This window comes from Aspergillus welwitschiae (genome assembly GCF_003344945.1).
Source record: "Aspergillus welwitschiae strain CBS 139.54b unplaced genomic scaffold BDQ94scaffold_33, whole genome shotgun sequence".
Taxonomy (NCBI): domain Eukaryota; kingdom Fungi; phylum Ascomycota; class Eurotiomycetes; order Eurotiales; family Aspergillaceae; genus Aspergillus; species Aspergillus welwitschiae.
This window is the reverse complement of record NW_020798727.1, coordinates 273580-290864: the sequence shown is the minus strand read 5'-3', so window position 1 is coordinate 290864 and position 17285 is coordinate 273580. Positions and strand designations below refer to the sequence as shown.

Genomic DNA, 17285 nt, shown 5'->3' with positions numbered 1-17285 from the left:
ATGATCTGCCGTCTTGGCGGCCTTGGCACCCCAAGTCCCGCTCTGCGGGCCAATCACCATCGCACCTACCCTGAATGCCGCGTGTTAGTGCAAGGGCTTAGGGCTACTCGGAGGAGCCCGTCGCAGCAGTGGAGGGGATCCCAAGGTGGGAAACACCAAGAGAGGGACGTCGAACATCACGATCATCCGGAACATAGCTACACTGAGTATAGTACCATCACACCAGCCGGTTCAGACATCGAACACCCTCTCAACACTCTACCGTTTCTCCAACGTCCGGGCGGACGGGTCCCCATGTGTCTCTCAGACCGCGCCCGTATCAGATTGAACCTCCTCCGAAGTCGAAACGGAAGAATACGAGGCTGAAAGAAGACAACCCGCTATTTAGTCGGTAGACTGCTCAATGAGCCGCGTCATGCTGTCCCGGACTCCCGGTCCAATCTCAACAGAAGAGGTCCGTCCCCTGTCGCTCCCCCCACGATGAACTAGTAGTCTAATCGCTACAAAGTGCATCAGGGGAGCCAGCCATGGGAACAAAGCTCGATGCAATCTGACTTAATCAGGCTCCACATCGAGCTGGGCGTGAAACTGATGGACACTCCGCCATCTACTCGAAACCATCTCTAATTAAGCACTCACGGCTCCACTTCTTCTCTGGGCTTCCTCCGTGCCGCTCGGACAGCTCACTGGATGCTCCCAGTGGAGTCGTTTCACCGGATCCCCTCAACGCTGACGATCGCATTCCCAAGGCATCCACCAGCTCTCTCAAGCAGACCAGGGCAGTGAGGTGATCGGCGGTGGCCTCACAACATTACTCTCGCCGGGACCCAGATGTTTATTCTCCCTCCCTGTCGACCTGATGGCCCACACCACATCCACCGTCATAACGCCGATATTGGTCGAGATTGCGCTGGAGTGGCAGAGGGAGTCTTCGGCATACCCACCGGCTCCGTAAACCTCCATCAGGAGAAGCGTTCCAAACTTCCATGAGCCATGGCTTCGAGGACCACCAGCGCTCTATATAAAGACGAGCCCGTCGACCGTCTCGGATCCTTTCCTCTCTGGCTCAACACACACAACTTTGTCATTCTTTCTCTTGTTTCTCTTTTGTTTCTAATTGTAACCTTTGTCACTCTTTTTTAAACCAACTTGCAAAACTTCCAGGATGAAGTACGCTGCTGCTCTCACGGCTATTGCCGCCCTCGCTGCCCGCGCCGCTGCTGTCGGTGTCTCCGGCACTCCCGTGGGTTTCGCCTCCTCCGCCACTGGTGGTGGTGATGCTACCCCCGTCTACCCTACCACCACCGATGAGCTGGTCTCTTACCTCGGTGATGACGAGGCCCGTGTCATTGTCCTGTCCAAGACGTGAGTTTTGAATCCAAAGCAGAGAACGAATCGATTCCCGGCTGACCAGTGTCCGAATTTGCCAGTTTCGACTTCACTGACACTGAGGGCACTACCACGACCACCGGTTGCGCTCCCTGGGGTACTGCCTCCGGCTGCCAGCTGGCCATCAACAAGGACGACTGGTGCACCAACTACGAGCCCGATGCTCCCACCACCACCGTCACCTAGTAAGTTGCCTTCTGAGGTAACCTCGAGTATCAGGGAAGAGAAAATGCTGACAAGAGGATAGCAACACTGCTGGTGAACTCGGTATCACCGTCAACTCCAACAAGTCCCTGATCGGTGAGGGTACCAGCGGTGTCATCAAGGGCCGTGGTCTCCGCATGGTCAGCGGTGTCTCCAACATCATCATCCAGTATGCATCGTCCAGGACTACATACATTACTCCCATCGCAAACTAACCATGGAATCCCCACAGGAACATTGCTGTCACCGATATCAACCCCGAGTACGTCTGGGGTGGTGACGCCATCACCCTCGACGAGGCTGACTTGGTCTGGATTGACCACGTTACCGTAAGTCGTCATCCAGGATCATGATTTCCATCCCTTCACCACTAACGAATGCTTTAGACTGCCCGCATTGGTCGCCAGCACTACGTCCTCGGTACCGACGCCGACAGCCGTGTCTCCATCACCAACAACTACATCAACGGCGAGTCTGACTACTCTGCTACTTGCGACGGCCACCACTACTGGAACGTGTACCTTGACGGCTCTAGCGACAAGGTCACCTTCAGTGGCAACTACCTGTACAAGACCTCCGGCCGTGCCCCCAAGGTCCAGGACAACACCTACCTCCACATCTACAACAACTACTGGGAGAACAACTCGGGCCACGCTTTCGAGATCGGCTCCGGTGGCTACGTCCTCGCCGAGGGTAACTACTTCTCCAACGTCGACACTGTCCTTGAGACCGACACCTTCGAGGGTGCTCTCTTCTCCTCTGACAGCGCCTCCTCCACCTGCGAGTCCTACATTGGCCGCTCTTGCGTTGCCAACGTCAACGGCGGTGACCTCACCGGCACCTCCACCACCGTCCTCTCCAACCTCAGCGGCGACACCCTCCCCTCTGCTGATGCTGCCAGCACCAGCCCTGCCTCCAGCGCTGGTCAGGGTAACCTGTAAGCGGTCTCGCTCCGTCGGGCTCTTACTGCAGATCGCTTTGGTGATGTTGTCGAGTTTGATGATTCAGACAAGACGAGTTGAGTTTTCTGCTGTTGTACAGCGGAAAAGTGTGTTCGCTTAGATTCTATCTTAGCCTAATCAATAATTCTAAGATGGACTTGATCCATAGTAATACTCCATTCAATTATGATTTAGTAGATTTTGATGCAAAATTCCGATCCTAACTTAGTATCATGACTGCTTTTAGATGTTTGACGCCGAAGGCCCGTAAATATTCTGCCTCAGGCAACAAAATGCCGAGCCTGCAATGGTGCCTGAAGTCGATGTGTTGCTGCCCAAGGCAGAGATGATAACCATGCATGATTGTAGGTCGGTAAATCGGAGAATGAGTGAGGCACCAATATGTTGTTGCCATTGTAATAATCGAGCCTCGCACCATGAAACGAGCAACTAGAGGTTTGGGTCGCGGCTGGATACTATAATGTACCGTAGATAGAATGGCCGACCAAGGTGATGGAATTCCTTTATGTCTTCTTCTACTCCACCTATCATAGCCTTTTCTTTGGAGTTTGATTAGCGTCGTCAGCCGGAACTGTAATGATTTGCCAGACAACCTTTTCTCGCACTTCAGATAGCTATCCTGTCAAGCGGGGATTTTCTCTTTTCTGTAGATACGGTCAGCCTAGATTGCAATAGTACTCTTTGCCTAACGCATAAGCCTTACGAAATCTCGGCTTTTTTCTGCTGCTTGCTATCACCGTGCATCAAGCGAGCGGGGCTGTGTGGCGGTATAGCATTGCCACGATTGTTGTTTTTGCTTCTACCAGCTCACACGACGTCGCGAGGGGAAAATGACTGATGGACACATTCTTTGTGTTGAGATGGAGGCAGCGGGCTTGATGAACAACTTCCCTTGTTTGGTTATACGTGGCATTTGTGACTATGCGGACTCACACAAAAATAATGCATGGCAACCTTATGCTGCCGCTACAGCTGCTGCTTATGCAAAAGAGTTGCTTTCCTTGATTCCAAGTCTGCAAGAACCTCGGAGAAATTATAACCAAGTGGCTTTGCCTACGCAGAGACAGCAAGCTATCACAATTCGAACCCGCAACGTTGGGAATCTCATCAACGGACCAGTCACCGGTGATGTGATAGGAGGAACCAAATTCTCTGACGACGAGGTTTACCTAACCGGGAAGAGAGGGAGAAGGTTATATGACTAATGATCGTCTGTGCATTTTTCCAGAATATCGCTGCTGAGGGTCTGTCACTACATGTCAGACATCCACGGCCCATCTTCCTCAAGAAATTTGCCTGCACTAGGATATATTACAGGTTTTTAATTCTCAATTGGGTCGTACGGTTCCGATATTGCGACGTAGATGTGGAAAGGGCCAATCATGATTGGATCGTGGGCTTAACACCATAGATAATGTCAGAAACGCCTCCTCATTTAGCAAGGGTACGTACAGGTTCAAATAAATGCATTTTGCCTGGACTTACATTGCATTGCCCAAAGAACGTGATTTCCTGCTTACTGGTATGCTTGAGATGTCAAAAACAAAGTCACAGTCATGTCGGACACCCTCCGTTGAATATTCCCGGTGGCTCAAAAGAATGATCTTCGTGACTGTGGTTACCCCTCGTGACTGAAGGTCCTGTAACAGCCCAGAAAATTCATGGGCCCACCTGAATTCCTGCCTTTGCACACCCAAAGCCTCTAAGTCAATGACGATAAATATTTGTTCAATTCCGAGTAAGGCACGGCCCAGCAGACCAAACCAGTCGTGCGCAGTACGCGCTTCTCGAATCATGGCCCTTGTCAGTGATGCGCTACGCTCGTCCATTGATGTATGGTTCAGCTGCATGACTTGAAACACAAGCTGCTTGGTGGCCTCGATTTTATCAAACTCTTGGAAATCACCACCATTAGGCTGAAGTAACCAGACTAGATGGACCTTTTGTTCGATAAGCATTGTGATCACATCAGCAGCAACGTCCCTCAGCAGCTGACGTCTGGAATAGTTCCCTTTCAGGCATATTAGACCAGATGAGGAATTCTCGAGCCAACGAAGAATTTTTGAAGAGACCGGAAGGCTCTGCGATTTCAGAATCCCCTTTCTTTGTCGAAGGTTTCTCATTGAAGCGTAGAAACGAAGCGTTATGTTGGGGTCAGGAAGAGGAGATGCCGGGATAAGCGATATTATATCATCAAACCGGATTTCACGTCTGTTAAGCCTTGTATCAAGGACACCTGTATAACGCAGTGTCTGGAACTCTGCATCAGTTGTAAGTCACTTGAGTGCCTGTAAAGGAGTCTGATCATCCCACGAACCTTCCAGGGCAATCTTGGTTTCACGTAAGCCTGACATGGTAGGTTGTTGAGGGTTGCTTTGCAGGTCTGCTAGTATCATTCTAGACACCAGGTCGCAAATCCTCCGAAAATTTTGTGAGATAGTGCCGTCCGATTCAATCAGACCCAGTTGTTCAATGGTCGCGCTATCTACCGCTGTGTTGCATATTTGAATGATAACCTGATTGCCGATCCAGGGCATTAGTCCAGGAGGAAGAGGGGGAATATTCTCCACGAAGAGCCGTCTGGGAGACTGTACCTTGTTGCCCAAGACATGATCTCCCCCAAATTTGTCTCTTCCCACTTGGTCGCCATTAACATCGCCATTAACCAGATTTTGAACATCATGTGCATCAATAGCCACAGTCACAGGCATTATCTGACATTGCAGTCTCACAGACATGCAGAAGTTAAGATCAGATTCCGTGAAAATGAAATGTAAGATGTCAGGCTGGAAGCAATCCTAGAATGTGATAAACTTACGTCCATTTGCAGAATAGTAAGCAAGACAGAAAAAAACACAAAGATGAAGCGTAAGCCTTCGGGTCAGCCTTGGAGCGTGCGGTCTCTGACCGGGATAGGCCTGCAAATCTAAAGCTTTGAGTTCTGGGATAACGCGAAAGTCGGTGTGCTTCCTGCAGGGGTGTGACGAGGCTATGAGGCTACTGATGCCCAACTTGGACACGTCAGCTGCCACATACATATTAATCTGTTCACGCTGCTATAGTTGTCTTTCTGTGTCAGGTGACCCAAATCTGTTGCAACTAGAGGTCAGTCGCGGGCCGTGTGCTATCTCACATCTTATGTCTTCTTCACATCTACGCCAAAATATCGTTTTATAGTCCTGTATAAGATCCTCTAGCGCCAGTCCAAGAGCAGTCAGAAAAGTTGAAGAGGCTGGCTCTCATGCATACCTCTCCTCGGGCCGCTCATTCAACGTCCAATTCACCTGCCGGGCAGTTGAGATTGAATAATTTACCGGGTTCATCTCGCACCCCACCGAGTCGCCTAGCACAATTGAGCCATGCGTCAAGGAATTCCTTCTTTGCTCACCCTTCTCATGCTGGACGCCTTGAAATCACCTCTGCCTCACCACAAGAAATATCAAGCGAGATCCAAGCTGTGGAACAGCAAGAAGAGATAGATCTGAGTGAGACAGAGGATACCGAACCGTCAGAGCACAGCTACAAGGGGCAAAATATAGTAATAGAGAACGGAAGAATTTACCTAGAGAGCGAGGAGGTAGGCAATAATGAAGTGAAAGAACCAAATAGGGGGAAGAGAAACGCGGTAAGAACCAAAAACCCTCAGAAGAGAATATGAATCTCACAAGAGAGACAGGGATCACCAGGGCCCCTGCACCCACACCTAGAGACGGGAAAAGGCCCGGAAAGTCTTGCCGAGCAAGTAAGCAAAAAGCTCAGAAGATTTGAATATCTCAAACACGCCACAATATCCGAAGATCAGACTGATACAAGTGATAACAACAAGAAGAAGTTATCGGTTCTTCAAGGCAATTTTAAGAATGGTCACATAGTGCAAGCAAATTCCAGCGCAGAGCCCCAAAAGAGAATAGATTTGCAGTCAATCCACAATGAACAGAACTACCAAATGGGATTAATGCTGGTCGAGGAGGAGAACAGAAAAAGGATTATGCGCCTCCAACGCGAGGCAAGTGAGCAAGAGGAGATCATGCATTCCAAGCTCGGAAATGTTGGTCAGCATATCGAAGAACAGGACCAATCTCCAGACAACTACGATACTGGAACAAGGCTATCAAATACAGCTCGTGGTAACCCCTCGAACTACCATCATGGTACAATGAGTAAGGGTGAAGGGAGTGAAATGCCTCCGGTCTCCCAGAAATACTCCCAGCTTTTCGACTATGCAAAGACGCTGGAGCAGGAAATCTTATTTTTAAAAACGTTGATTGACCCCGATTCTGTGTACCAAGGGCGTCCTTTTTTCCAGGTCTTGCATCGGATGAGGGGAGGCGGCAAGATTTTCTTTAGCCCACCAACATGGAAGCAAGGTGTTGTTGACGGCGAGTTGCGGTACACTCTCCAGGAGCCCTCTCTTTCAATGAAAGCAGATGAATACCTGAAGAGAAGTACGAATTTGGCCTTCGTCATCTACAAGACCTATGACGACAAGGTCGGCAATGATAGTCATCTGCATTGCAATAACCACGACGTCACACTTTCCGCGCCCGACCCTGACACAGAAACAGTATCCTTCGTATCATGGAAGATGGTACGGGCCATGGAGAGATTTCTGCATATACAGCCGGGCTACAGAAGGCTTTTCCCGGACCCGATCTCGAGAGCAGAGATAGAAGCCCCTTATCTCTTCTGGTATTGTTACCGATCCTCTTTTGAAGCCGTCCAGAACTCTCTTTCAACTGCTGATAAGCGCCTGGTACAACTGTTTGAGGAGTGGGCTACACCAAATTACCAGGAAGAATACGCGAGAGTAGAAGACCAGATGCGCAGGGGAGTCATCTCGCGCCTATCCTTGAAATATCTCGTGAAACCAGGCACCATTCTTGTATCTAACAATAAGGGACACCCTCAAGCCTACATGGCTACAACATGGGCGATGCAAAACGCCGATAATGACAAAACATGGCATGTGTCAGGTTGGGCTTATGAGTTTGACGGGGTATTCTATCGCCGAAACCATACCTTGAAAGTCGAAATAAACAACGAAGATCCCACTGAAGAGGTTCATTTACATAGTTTGAATGTTACACCATTGGAATATGCCAGCTGCGAAGTGAGGCAAAAACTGAAAGAAAGAGGTACTACCTACTGGCAGTGTCGGAAGCGAAAATTCATTTCTTATACTGGGAGTACCGAGGAGGATTCACTCAGCAATGCAAGTAGATCAAACCATTTCATTTCCGATGACCTTCTAATATCCTTCTCAGAACAGTGAAAGATTTATGATCGACTTCCCCACTTATCTGCAGCTCCATCCACCTGAAGGACAGAATCCGAAGATCCTGCGGGAGCCAGGCGAAGAGATTCCTCCTGAACGAATGGACATCGATGAACCACCATCTTCCCCGGAAATATTCCTATTCCCGTCGACTGTGGTTGGATATAATCTCCGCCGGAAGAAATGGGGTAAAGTGCCACATGTTTAGCGTTGTCGTTGAGATGCTAATTTGCTCGTTATAGTAAGCCTAGAGGTAGATCGAATACGTGAGGTCGAATGGAACAAAGCTGCCTTTGACAGCTTGGTGATAAATCGAAACGCCAAAGAGCTTGTTCAAGCTTTGGTCACCAACCGGTTGGTGGCCGAAAAGGGAACAGACCCGATCGAGGACAAAGGTAACGGACTGACGATTTTACTACATGGGGGCCCAGGTACTGGCAAGACGTTTACAGCTGAAAGTGTGGCCGAGTTTGCCGAGAAGCCCCTGTATAGGGTGACCTGTGGAGATATCGGCACGCTTCCCGAAGACGTTGAACAGTATCTCGATTCAGCCCTCCACTTGGGTAAAATATGGGACTGTGTTGTTCTGTTGGACGAAGCAGACGTCTTTCTAGAGCAGCGCTCACTGTCGGATCTACAGCGAAACGCACTTGTCAGTGTCTTTCTACGCCTGCTCGAATATTACGATGGGATCCTGATCCTAACAAGCAATCGTGTTGGGACCTTCGATGAGGCCTTCAAGTCTCGCATCCAACTGTCGTTGAATTACCCGCCCCTCACGCTTCCGCAACGCAAAAAAATCTGGCTAAACCTGATCAACCGTCTCAGAAAACTCCAACAGCCGAACATTGACTTTGAGGATGTTGAGTGCTACGTCAGTGAGCTGGCAGAGAAGGATATGAATGGCCGACAAATCCGAAACGCCATCACCACTGCTCGACAACTGGCCAAGTTCAAAGGCAGAGATATGTCATACGAGGATCTCAAGCATGTGATCGGCGTGGCTAGCGAATTCGATGAGTACCTGTTTGAGGTGAAGCAGAAGTTTACGGATGATGTGATTGCGAGGGAGTCGGGTATTAGATAGGACCTGTACGGAGTATCTCCCTCTTCTATATGGAGCATTTTTCGCATCAATGCACACATCACATTGTAAGGTGTATTTCAGTGACCAGAGCACGAATGATTCGTACTCAAGTACATATCCATTATGACCTATCATTTATTGCATCTCTCCTTTATTCCATTTCCATCCAAGGGAATCGTACCTTTCACTGAAGGTGGGCAAATCTTGCGCTATATCATCGACAGAGATGAACCCTTTTCCGATAGTTTGTATTGTTAAAAGTGCTGTAACACCGATAGCAATGTGGCATTGGCGCCTGCTGCTAAAACTCAAATTAAGTGCGGTATGGATTGAAATGAATATACGACGGACAGCATTACACCGACCTGGACAAATTTGCTGTAGATCTAGCTATTCACAATTTCTTATGCCTTCCCTACAAATAGACTGAATGAAGTTGGAGATCGCAGTACATACACTACGTCGACCGCTGTTGTGGGGCCCATATATCCTTCTGCTTAAGGAATTCGAGGAGTTGGTCCACCCCCTGCTGGTTCTTGCTGCCAACGGAGGCATCCCCAGCCGCCCTGGCGGGACCTGGGTCATTGAGCGTTTCGACGCGTCGGGTTGAGTTTCGAACAACTTCTAGGATTGTTCCACCCTCAAGCTCCTTTTCTTCCATGCATCGTAGCATGGCTGAGGCGACCTCTTCGGGCGTTGCCCATCCATCCTTCTCCTGGTCGATAAGCATCAACTTCTCCTGATTCTCGACCCACAATGGCGTACGTATGAGACCAGGGGCCACTGCGTTGACGCGGACGCCGATTGCTTGTTCAAGGGGGGCCAGACATCGCACAAATCCGGTAATGGCGGCCTTTGAAGCGCCATACATGGGACACACAACATTCGGCAGTTGGGCTGCCACAGAGGAGATGTGAATAACGCGGCGGGGATTCTGCGGGGAGACAGGAGTCACGTTGGGGCTCGTCGGATGCAACCAGTGCGACAAGGCCAGTTGGGTCGTTCGGATCGGATGCGTGACGTTGATATCCAGTAGAGCGTACCGGTCGCTGTCGTCCTTGTCTTTGCTGATCGCGGAACCGGGTGGCTGCCAGAAATTAGACCACGGGGGCTCGTAGACCCCAGCCCCAGGACAGAGGATATGGAATTCTTCGAACAAGGACAAGGTCAAGTCGAACATGAGATTCAGGTCTGCCCAAGAGGTGACGTCTGTGCGAATGAAAACTGCTCGCGGGGAGGAATCGACGGCCTCATACTTGGCAATGAGTTGCTCGGCTTCTGGTCGCAATGCGATGTCGGCCACCACCACGTTGCAATTTCGGGATAGTAGAAGAGATGCAAATGACAGATTGATCCCTATCATCATCAGAAGACTGTCAAGCGAAGGGAAGGAAGGGAGACTAACCCGAGCCAGCGCCCGTGACAATGGCCGTCTTCCCATCCACCGAAAAGGGCGCAATATCTTCCGTCGAGGCCGTCATTATTGTGGTTACAAGTGTGACAGCACAAAAGTTCCCGAGCTGCTAAACTACCCCTCTGCCCAGTCGAAGCTGGAGTCTAAATAGCTGTTTCCTGAGTGCCGATGGGAGCGGGGAGGGTGATGCGAGGCGAGTTGCCAGCGTGCGGGGAACGAGCAAATCACATATGCTGGCGAACATCGGGCTTGATCCGACCATCCCGGGCCAGATTCCGTGGTCACTCAAGCAGTGAGTAGAAGTAGTGAATAGCCGTGAGCAAGACGTGAGGGTCAAGCAGTCAAGCAGACAGTACCGATTGGGTGGACCAGTCAAGGAACCACGGACCGGCGGCTGTCATGGAGGAGAATCCGACCGGTCGCGATCCACCGATCTGTCCAGAAAGGATCTCATGACGGCTGGGTGAGAAGCTTGATGATATTAGAATGCAGACGATCGACCATTATGAGGCGTGGGTCAAGGGAATGGATGGATTGCATGGGTGAATGTGGAATGCAGACAGCATCTTTTCCCCCCGGCGAGGATGGAGAAGTGGAGCCTTGGCAAGGGGGCAGTGCTTTTTGCTTAAGAGACTCAGCCACACTCAGTCATGCATTTTTTGACCCCTTCATAAAAGCGAGGGGAGACATCCCCATCTTGTATCTTGAAGTAGTCCTCCTTCAATCTCGCATATATGAAATCATACTCAGGAGACCCGGAGTGGTCCAATGCACGTCAACGTGAATCATCTCATGTAGTAAGTAGCCAGTAAATACTCAAAATGCTGTTATGTGTCTGTGGAGATTCACCGATCCAGTCCCAAACTCCTTCCCAATGATCATCGTTATCATCATGTACTCATTAATTCAAGATAGCAGACCATGGAGAAAAGAACTGCCATGAGACTCCCAACGCCTGGCTGATTGCCCATCCCTACTGGGTATGACGCATGTGTATTCCCGTCGTGCGATCCGCCGCCAACACTCGATACACGCGCAGCAGATCTTCCATCGACGCCTGCGTGTCCGGGTGCGTTTTCCCCAAAACCTTCTCCCGACCACGCACCGCTTGCTCCGCCAGCGCCTCGGCTTCATCCCAGCGGCCCTGTGACTGGTAGATGGCCCCCAGGTTGGCCATGGTCGTCAATGTGTGGGGATGGAGCGGTCCGAGGTTCTTCTGCATCAGACGCAGCACCTGTGCGGTCAATGCTTCGGCGCTCCCTGTCTTGCCTTGACCCTGGTAGGTCAAGGCGAGATCCGCCATGGCAGTCAGGGTTAATGGATTCTGCTCACCCAGGCGTGACTTCATCACAGCCACCGCTCGTGCCCCGAGACTGGCAGCCTCTTCCATGCGATCCTGGCCCCGGTAGGTGGACGCCAAGTTGATCATCGACATCAGGGTCTGCGGATGCTGCTCCCCTAGCTCGATCTTGCTTATCTCTACGACCTGCGTCTCCAGATGTTCTGCGTCCTCCAATCGCCCCTGGTCCCGGTACATCGTTGCAAGGTTCGCCATGGATGTCAGCGTCAACGGGTGGTGGGTTCCGAGTCGCTTGATCCGGATCTCCATCACTTCCGACTCCAACTTCAAGGCTTCCTCCAATCGACCCTGCTCTCGATACGTGGCTGCCAGGTTCGACTTCCACATCAAGGTGGACCCATGGTGCTCACCCATTGCACGTGTACATTGTTCCACTACCCTCTTCTCCAGTCGTTCCGCATCATCATATCGCCCCATGTGAGTGTACGTGTTGGCCAGGTTGCCCATGGACGTGAGGGTAGATTGGTTGTCCTGGCCGAATCTTCGCGTCTTGATCTGCAGCAGACTAAGTTCGAGCGCCTCGGATTGTCGCCAAAGCCCCTCCCTCCGATATGCGGTAGCCAAGTTGGACATGGAGGCCATCGTGTGGGAGTGATCCTCTCCCAGGACCTTGCGACGGGCCTCTGTGACCTGGCGACCCAGATCAATCGCTTCCCTCCAACGGCCCTGGCCACAGTACCCCGATACCAAGTTGTGGACCGCGGCCATGGTGATGGGATCGTTGGGACCTAGCTGCGCCTGTCGGGCATCGACCACAATCGTCCCGACATCTACGGCCGAATTCCACTGACCCTGCTCAAGGAAGGCGAGGACCAGCGCCTCGAAGCGCTTCAGCGCGACGCCCGAGTCTCCCCGGTTCTCACTGGAGACCTGCTCCACCACTGTCTCTAGCTGAGTAGCTGCATCAGCATGTCCTTGCTTCCGATACCGTTTCGACAGAGCCCTGAACGCCTTCAGATATGAAGGAGAGAGCGAAACATCCATCGATGTACGGAGAGCGGACTTCCCGCGGATCCCCCAAAACCTTGACAGGGGCAGAAATAACAAAGCGTCGGAGATGCGGAGGGATAGTTCTTGTCGATCGCCGGGCGAATTGGGTGTGGAAAGGTGGAAAGGAAGAACTTCAAAACCGAGGGGCTCCGATAAATTAATAATCCGAGATGTGAGGAGATAACGGCCAACAATCGTGTTACGAGAGGAGAGGGGAAGAGGGGAGGTTTTGGCAGTCGCGAAGATGCTCGGACAAAAGACGCGGATGGACGAAAGGGGGACGGTGATAAGATGAGGCGCATCAAGAGCCGCTCACGGGAGATGACTGATGGGGAGAGACTTGGAGGAAACAAGATGAAGGAGACGGACAGTATGGCGACGAGTGGAGAAGGAGATGCAGGATGGAGAGTCCCAAGTCAGAGCATGACCAGATTCATTTGCTGCCGCCAAGCCGCTAGGGCGCTGGAAAGGCTGGAGGATCCCATCGTCTTTCTCCGAGTCAGTTCTTTCGTGCGTGTCGGGGGGCCGTTGCGTTCCCATCACTTGCCCCGAGGTTTCCGGTTATCAGCCAGTCTCAATCCCTGATTGGTACGCCCTGCAACTGGCCCCGTTGGAAGCAACTTGAAGTGGACTGGCAATCAAAAACAGTGGAGATTGCACCAGTTGGACGCGATGGATGGGAAGGCCTTCTTTTCCCTTTTCAGCCCTGTCGGGCCAGAAATAGTAAAACCACGACAAATGACAGCCGCGATTACCATACCGTTTCGAACACCTCCCATACCGTCTGATACGGTATTGTCTCATTCGGTTCAGCTTCAGGTTCTGATGCTGATCCGGATTCCGCTCATCTCAGCCTCTCCTCTTCTCTGCCCGCTCCCTCTCTCTCTCTGTCTTTGACTCTTCCCTTCCTTTGCCTACCGCTCTCACGGGGCCTCGTCATCACGTCCCTGCTCTACAACATCACTTTCCTTCCCCCCTATTACCCACGTCATCCTCCCCGTCACTGTCGGACTGAAGCCATGATCGTCGGGGTTTAAAATTGGTCAACTCTCGTCGACGGAAGCCCGCCTGCCTCTTCGCGCCGTCAGCTGTCACCCTCTTTGCTCTTCGTCCCTGGTGGTCTCGACCCCCCTCCTCGTCCCACCTGTCACCATGTCTCTGCCAGAGTTGAACGACTCCCCCTTGCCGAAAGACTCCCACCAGTACGATCCGGTCATGCAATCGGAGCCGGAGCCGGACTCGCCCGCCGTTTCCTCCTCCCCCAACCGCCCTCGTACCCTCCGGCAAAGGATATCTGCCGCCGTCGCCAAGTCTGGCTCCAAACCGCTGCTATGCTTTCTGCCTCTAGGCCTTGTGGCAGACGTGTTGCATTGGAACCCCGTGTTGGTGTCCATCTACAATTTCCTCGCCGTCATTCCCCTCTCCGTTGTGGTTTCAGACTGCTCCGATGAGTTGTCCGACTCCCTAGGGCAGCTCATGGGGGGTTTGATCAATGCTACCTTTGGCAACTGTGTCGAGCTGTCGGTGAGTCCCACGATCTGTTCTGAACATCAAGCGTCGGTTTTAATCTCATGGCTGTAACTCTCCCAGACCGGCATCTTGGCCCTCACGCGTGGCGAAATATATTTTGCGCAATCTGTCATGATTGGGAGCATTCTGTCCGATCTACTGCTTATCCTCGGTTGCTGTCTCGTCGCCGCCTCGTACAATACCTACATCCTCCATTTCAATAAACCCGTCACCGGCGCGCTCGCTTCGTTGATGGTGGTCACCTCAGTCGGACTGATTTTGCCCTCCGTCCTCTATTCCACATTTCCTTTCGACCTTGGGGACCAGATCGTAGCGTTTTCACGTGGCACCTCTGCCGTTCTACTTGCGCTATATGGTGGATATCTTTATTTTCAGCTGGGGACCCATAGTCACCTCTTTCTCCAAGGGGAGACTGAGAGCAACTCCTCGCGGGAGTCACAGCGCAGCATGAACTGGCTCACAACCACTCTGATCCTATCCGCGTTAGCCATAGTTGTCTGCACGAAGAACATCATGGACAGCATCCCCGCAACCGCTGCAACCCTAAACATTTCGAAGACGTTCATTGCGACCATTCTCATCCCCATAATCAGCAACAGTTGTGAAGGGGCAGTGGTCATCACTGCCTGTGGTGGTGGCGGCGATGTGAACTTCGCCATCAGTATGATTGTCAGCAGTATCCTACAGATCGGATTGTTTGCCATCCCTTTCCTAGTCATGCTGGGTTGGGTCATGGGTACGCCGATGACCCTGTATTTCGAAACCTTCCACACCGTGGTTCTATTCTTCTCCGTGCTGCTGGTCAATTGCATCCTGCAGGATGGGAAATATACCTATATTCACGGAAGTATGCTGGTTGCGATGTAAGTCATCTCCCTGGGACTCTTAATTGGTTTACATCTAATGATTGTGATGACAGGTATGCGATTTTGACGCTTGCTTTTTACGTTCGGTAGGCAGTAGCCTTAATGTTTTGATTTCATCCTCTGCGGTCTTTGGAATCTGCGTTATTGCTGGGAATGCGGGTTTTCGGGCATATGCGCCAGATTTATAGTATATACACACATCTACATAAACCACGTTGATAATGCATAGGACTCAACATCATGTGTTTACGACCGCGACATCCTTGATGGTGCTCACGCTGGGACACACATAAAAGGCCACTCCAGTAATGACGTACCTGTGTTATTTGTTAGTAGTCTCGTAAAACTGACAAGGGCCAACGTATAGTTATCAGTCTGGGATGTACTCACGTTCCGCACAGCATGAGGCCATCAAAGTAGTTGGCCCGGCCTTCGTGAATCACGTGGCTCATAACCATAGCGGCGAGGAACAACATGGTCGCTTCGAAATTATCCATCTGCAAAGTCACCGGTTGGCCCAGGGACCACCCCATGAGAACCAGAGTTGGCGTGACCAACAGGGTGAGACGCAGAACGCTATTCAAGATGTTTCGGACGGCGACCTCCACATGGCCCTGGCGCGAGATGATCACGATGGTCAGGTACTTGGTCACGTTCCCCACCAGAGGCACCCAAACCAGAATGGGGAAGCTGGTGCCCGTTCCCCGCTCTAGCGCAGCATTGACGCTGTTCACAATGTGTACAACACAGCCCGTCAAGCACGCCACGCCAACCAGGAGAGCAACCCCCGCCGATCGGGGCGTGAACATGACCAGTTCATGAACAGTCGGCATTGGGTTCTCATCCGCCCCGTTTTCACTGCTAGCATCGTTCCAGTGCGACTCAGCTGCCCCCTCGGCAATGCGAAATAATGCAGCATGGGACTTGAGTTGAAAGAGGAGAAAGACACCGAATAGACCCAGTAAGATGAGAGCAATCCCATACGAGACCATCTGTACCTCATGGCTGGTCACTACGGCGCTGATGGAGAGGGTATCCAACGATGGAAACGTGACCATCACGCCGGGAAGTACCAAAGAAATGCATACCATCATCATCAACGACGACATGATGCTAGTCAATGTGCGATCGAAGTGTAGATGTTCCTTGTCGTAGCCAGAGATCAAGAAACAGCTACCAAGCACCTATATTTCAATAGTCAACTAACGTGATCCAAGCGGCCTAACAACAAGATTAATCGCCTACCAGAAGAGAATAACACAGGATACTTCCAACCACAACTGAGTGGAAGATACGCCCTTGACCCATTTGCGCAGACACAAGCCCAACCATCAATTCGACCGAGTTACCCAGGGTCGACTTCAGGAGCTCGTGAAAGAACGGGCCCAGCGTATGGGACAGCTCGGTGATAGCAATGGTGATGATGGCCATGAGCGGAACCAAGGCGACCAGATTCACCCAGAAGACCAATTGCCTGGGCCATCCCAGAAAGCCTGAGAGGAGTCCCAGGAGCACAAATCCAGCGAGTGCTTTCAAGACAGGGTGGCTACCGATTCTCATAATGACCATGTGGAAAGGATTGGTGCGCCCGTGGAGGGGCGCGGTCGGCGAAGATGCGCGCTCACTGGGAGGCGGCGTAGGGGGATCCGATTCTGCCGATATGCCAGAGGGGCCCTCCATGGTTGAAGAATAATGGTGGCGGTGCCTCACAGTAGGCATTTCCAAGAAAGATGTTCCTCACGGGTTGAGATAGATCAAGAGGCTTTTGCTTCTTCTGAGCAACAGGCGGCGCTTCAGAGGCTCTTTTTTGGTTCAGCTGATCGGATGGATCTGAAAGTTAGAAGCTTACCCAGCTTACGGGACCTGGCTGTATCCGCGGTAAGGAGTTACGGTACCGTTCCCCCGGAGCCCGAACCAAGCGCTTCCTGGGCAAGCGGCCCCCTCAGCCTTACAGGGCTGGGTGGCATTTTCCCATTGGCTGGCACCCCCACCTCCCCGTCTGACCGAGGGGTTTGGCGCCTAGGCACCTCCATTCTGGCCCAATGGGCGCTGGGAACCTCCGCCTGGCCCCACCCATCTGCCCGCCCAGTGCGCTCTTTTTGTGTAAACAACCGTATCGGTCACACCTGACACTGTTCGAACCGTACCTGACGGTATCCGCCAAACGGCCCCGCGCGTTTTAAGACTTTGGGGAGAAGCTGGAAGAAG

General features: G+C 51.7%; 7 protein-coding genes across 7 annotated transcripts; 3 read left to right on the top strand and 4 right to left on the bottom strand.

The window, feature by feature from the left end:
• Positions 1-1165: 1165 nt before the first annotated feature.
• On the top strand, positions 1166-2534 carry BDQ94DRAFT_161723 (polysaccharide lyase family 1 protein; the record flags this gene model as incomplete). Its single annotated transcript, XM_026769422.1, has 5 exons — positions 1166-1365; positions 1431-1574; positions 1637-1762; positions 1826-1922; positions 1980-2534. 5 exons carry the CDS (start codon positions 1166-1168, stop codon positions 2532-2534), a joined length of 1122 nt encoding a protein of 373 aa, XP_026622987.1.
• Positions 2535-3756: 1222 nt separating this feature from the next.
• Positions 3757-5266, bottom strand: BDQ94DRAFT_173452 (uncharacterized protein; the record flags this gene model as incomplete). Its single annotated transcript, XM_026772163.1, has 3 exons — positions 3757-3801; positions 4076-4815; positions 4873-5266. 3 exons carry the CDS (start codon positions 5264-5266, stop codon positions 3757-3759), a joined length of 1179 nt encoding a protein of 392 aa, XP_026622986.1.
• Positions 5267-6665: 1399 nt separating this feature from the next.
• Positions 6666-9018, top strand: BDQ94DRAFT_181978 (ATP-binding protein). Its single transcript, XM_026774024.1, has 3 exons — positions 6666-7706; positions 7825-8018; positions 8073-9018. Exons 1-3 carry the CDS (start codon positions 6712-6714, stop codon positions 8915-8917), a joined length of 2034 nt encoding a protein of 677 aa, XP_026622985.1. The 5' UTR covers positions 6666-6711; the 3' UTR covers positions 8918-9018.
• Positions 9019-9241: 223 nt separating this feature from the next.
• Positions 9242-10867, bottom strand: BDQ94DRAFT_149732 (uncharacterized protein). Its single transcript, XM_026767443.1, has 2 exons — positions 10323-10867; positions 9242-10273 (listed from the first exon to the last, which is right to left on the bottom strand). The coding sequence occupies exons 1-2, from the start codon at positions 10396-10398 to the stop codon at positions 9375-9377; spliced, it is 975 nt and encodes a 324-aa protein (XP_026622984.1). The 5' UTR covers positions 10399-10867; the 3' UTR covers positions 9242-9374.
• Positions 10868-11239: 372 nt separating this feature from the next.
• On the bottom strand, positions 11240-12823 carry BDQ94DRAFT_80047 (TPR domain protein). The gene has a single exon (XM_026776582.1). It carries the CDS (start codon positions 12673-12675, stop codon positions 11305-11307), a length of 1371 nt encoding a protein of 456 aa, XP_026622983.1. The 5' UTR covers positions 12676-12823; the 3' UTR covers positions 11240-11304.
• A 727-nt stretch (positions 12824-13550) lies between these two features.
• On the top strand, positions 13551-15315 carry BDQ94DRAFT_80059 (uncharacterized protein). The gene is made up of 3 exons (XM_026776583.1): positions 13551-14205; positions 14272-15074; positions 15131-15315. Exons 1-3 carry the CDS (start codon positions 13834-13836, stop codon positions 15165-15167), a joined length of 1212 nt encoding a protein of 403 aa, XP_026622982.1. The 5' UTR covers positions 13551-13833; the 3' UTR covers positions 15168-15315.
• BDQ94DRAFT_173447 (uncharacterized protein) lies at positions 15316-16757 on the bottom strand (the record flags this gene model as incomplete). The annotated part of the gene is made up of 3 exons (XM_026772162.1): positions 15316-15394; positions 15468-16261; positions 16323-16757. The coding sequence occupies 3 exons, from the start codon at positions 16755-16757 to the stop codon at positions 15316-15318; spliced, it is 1308 nt and encodes a 435-aa protein (XP_026622981.1).
• Between the last annotated feature and the right edge of the window lie 528 nt (positions 16758-17285).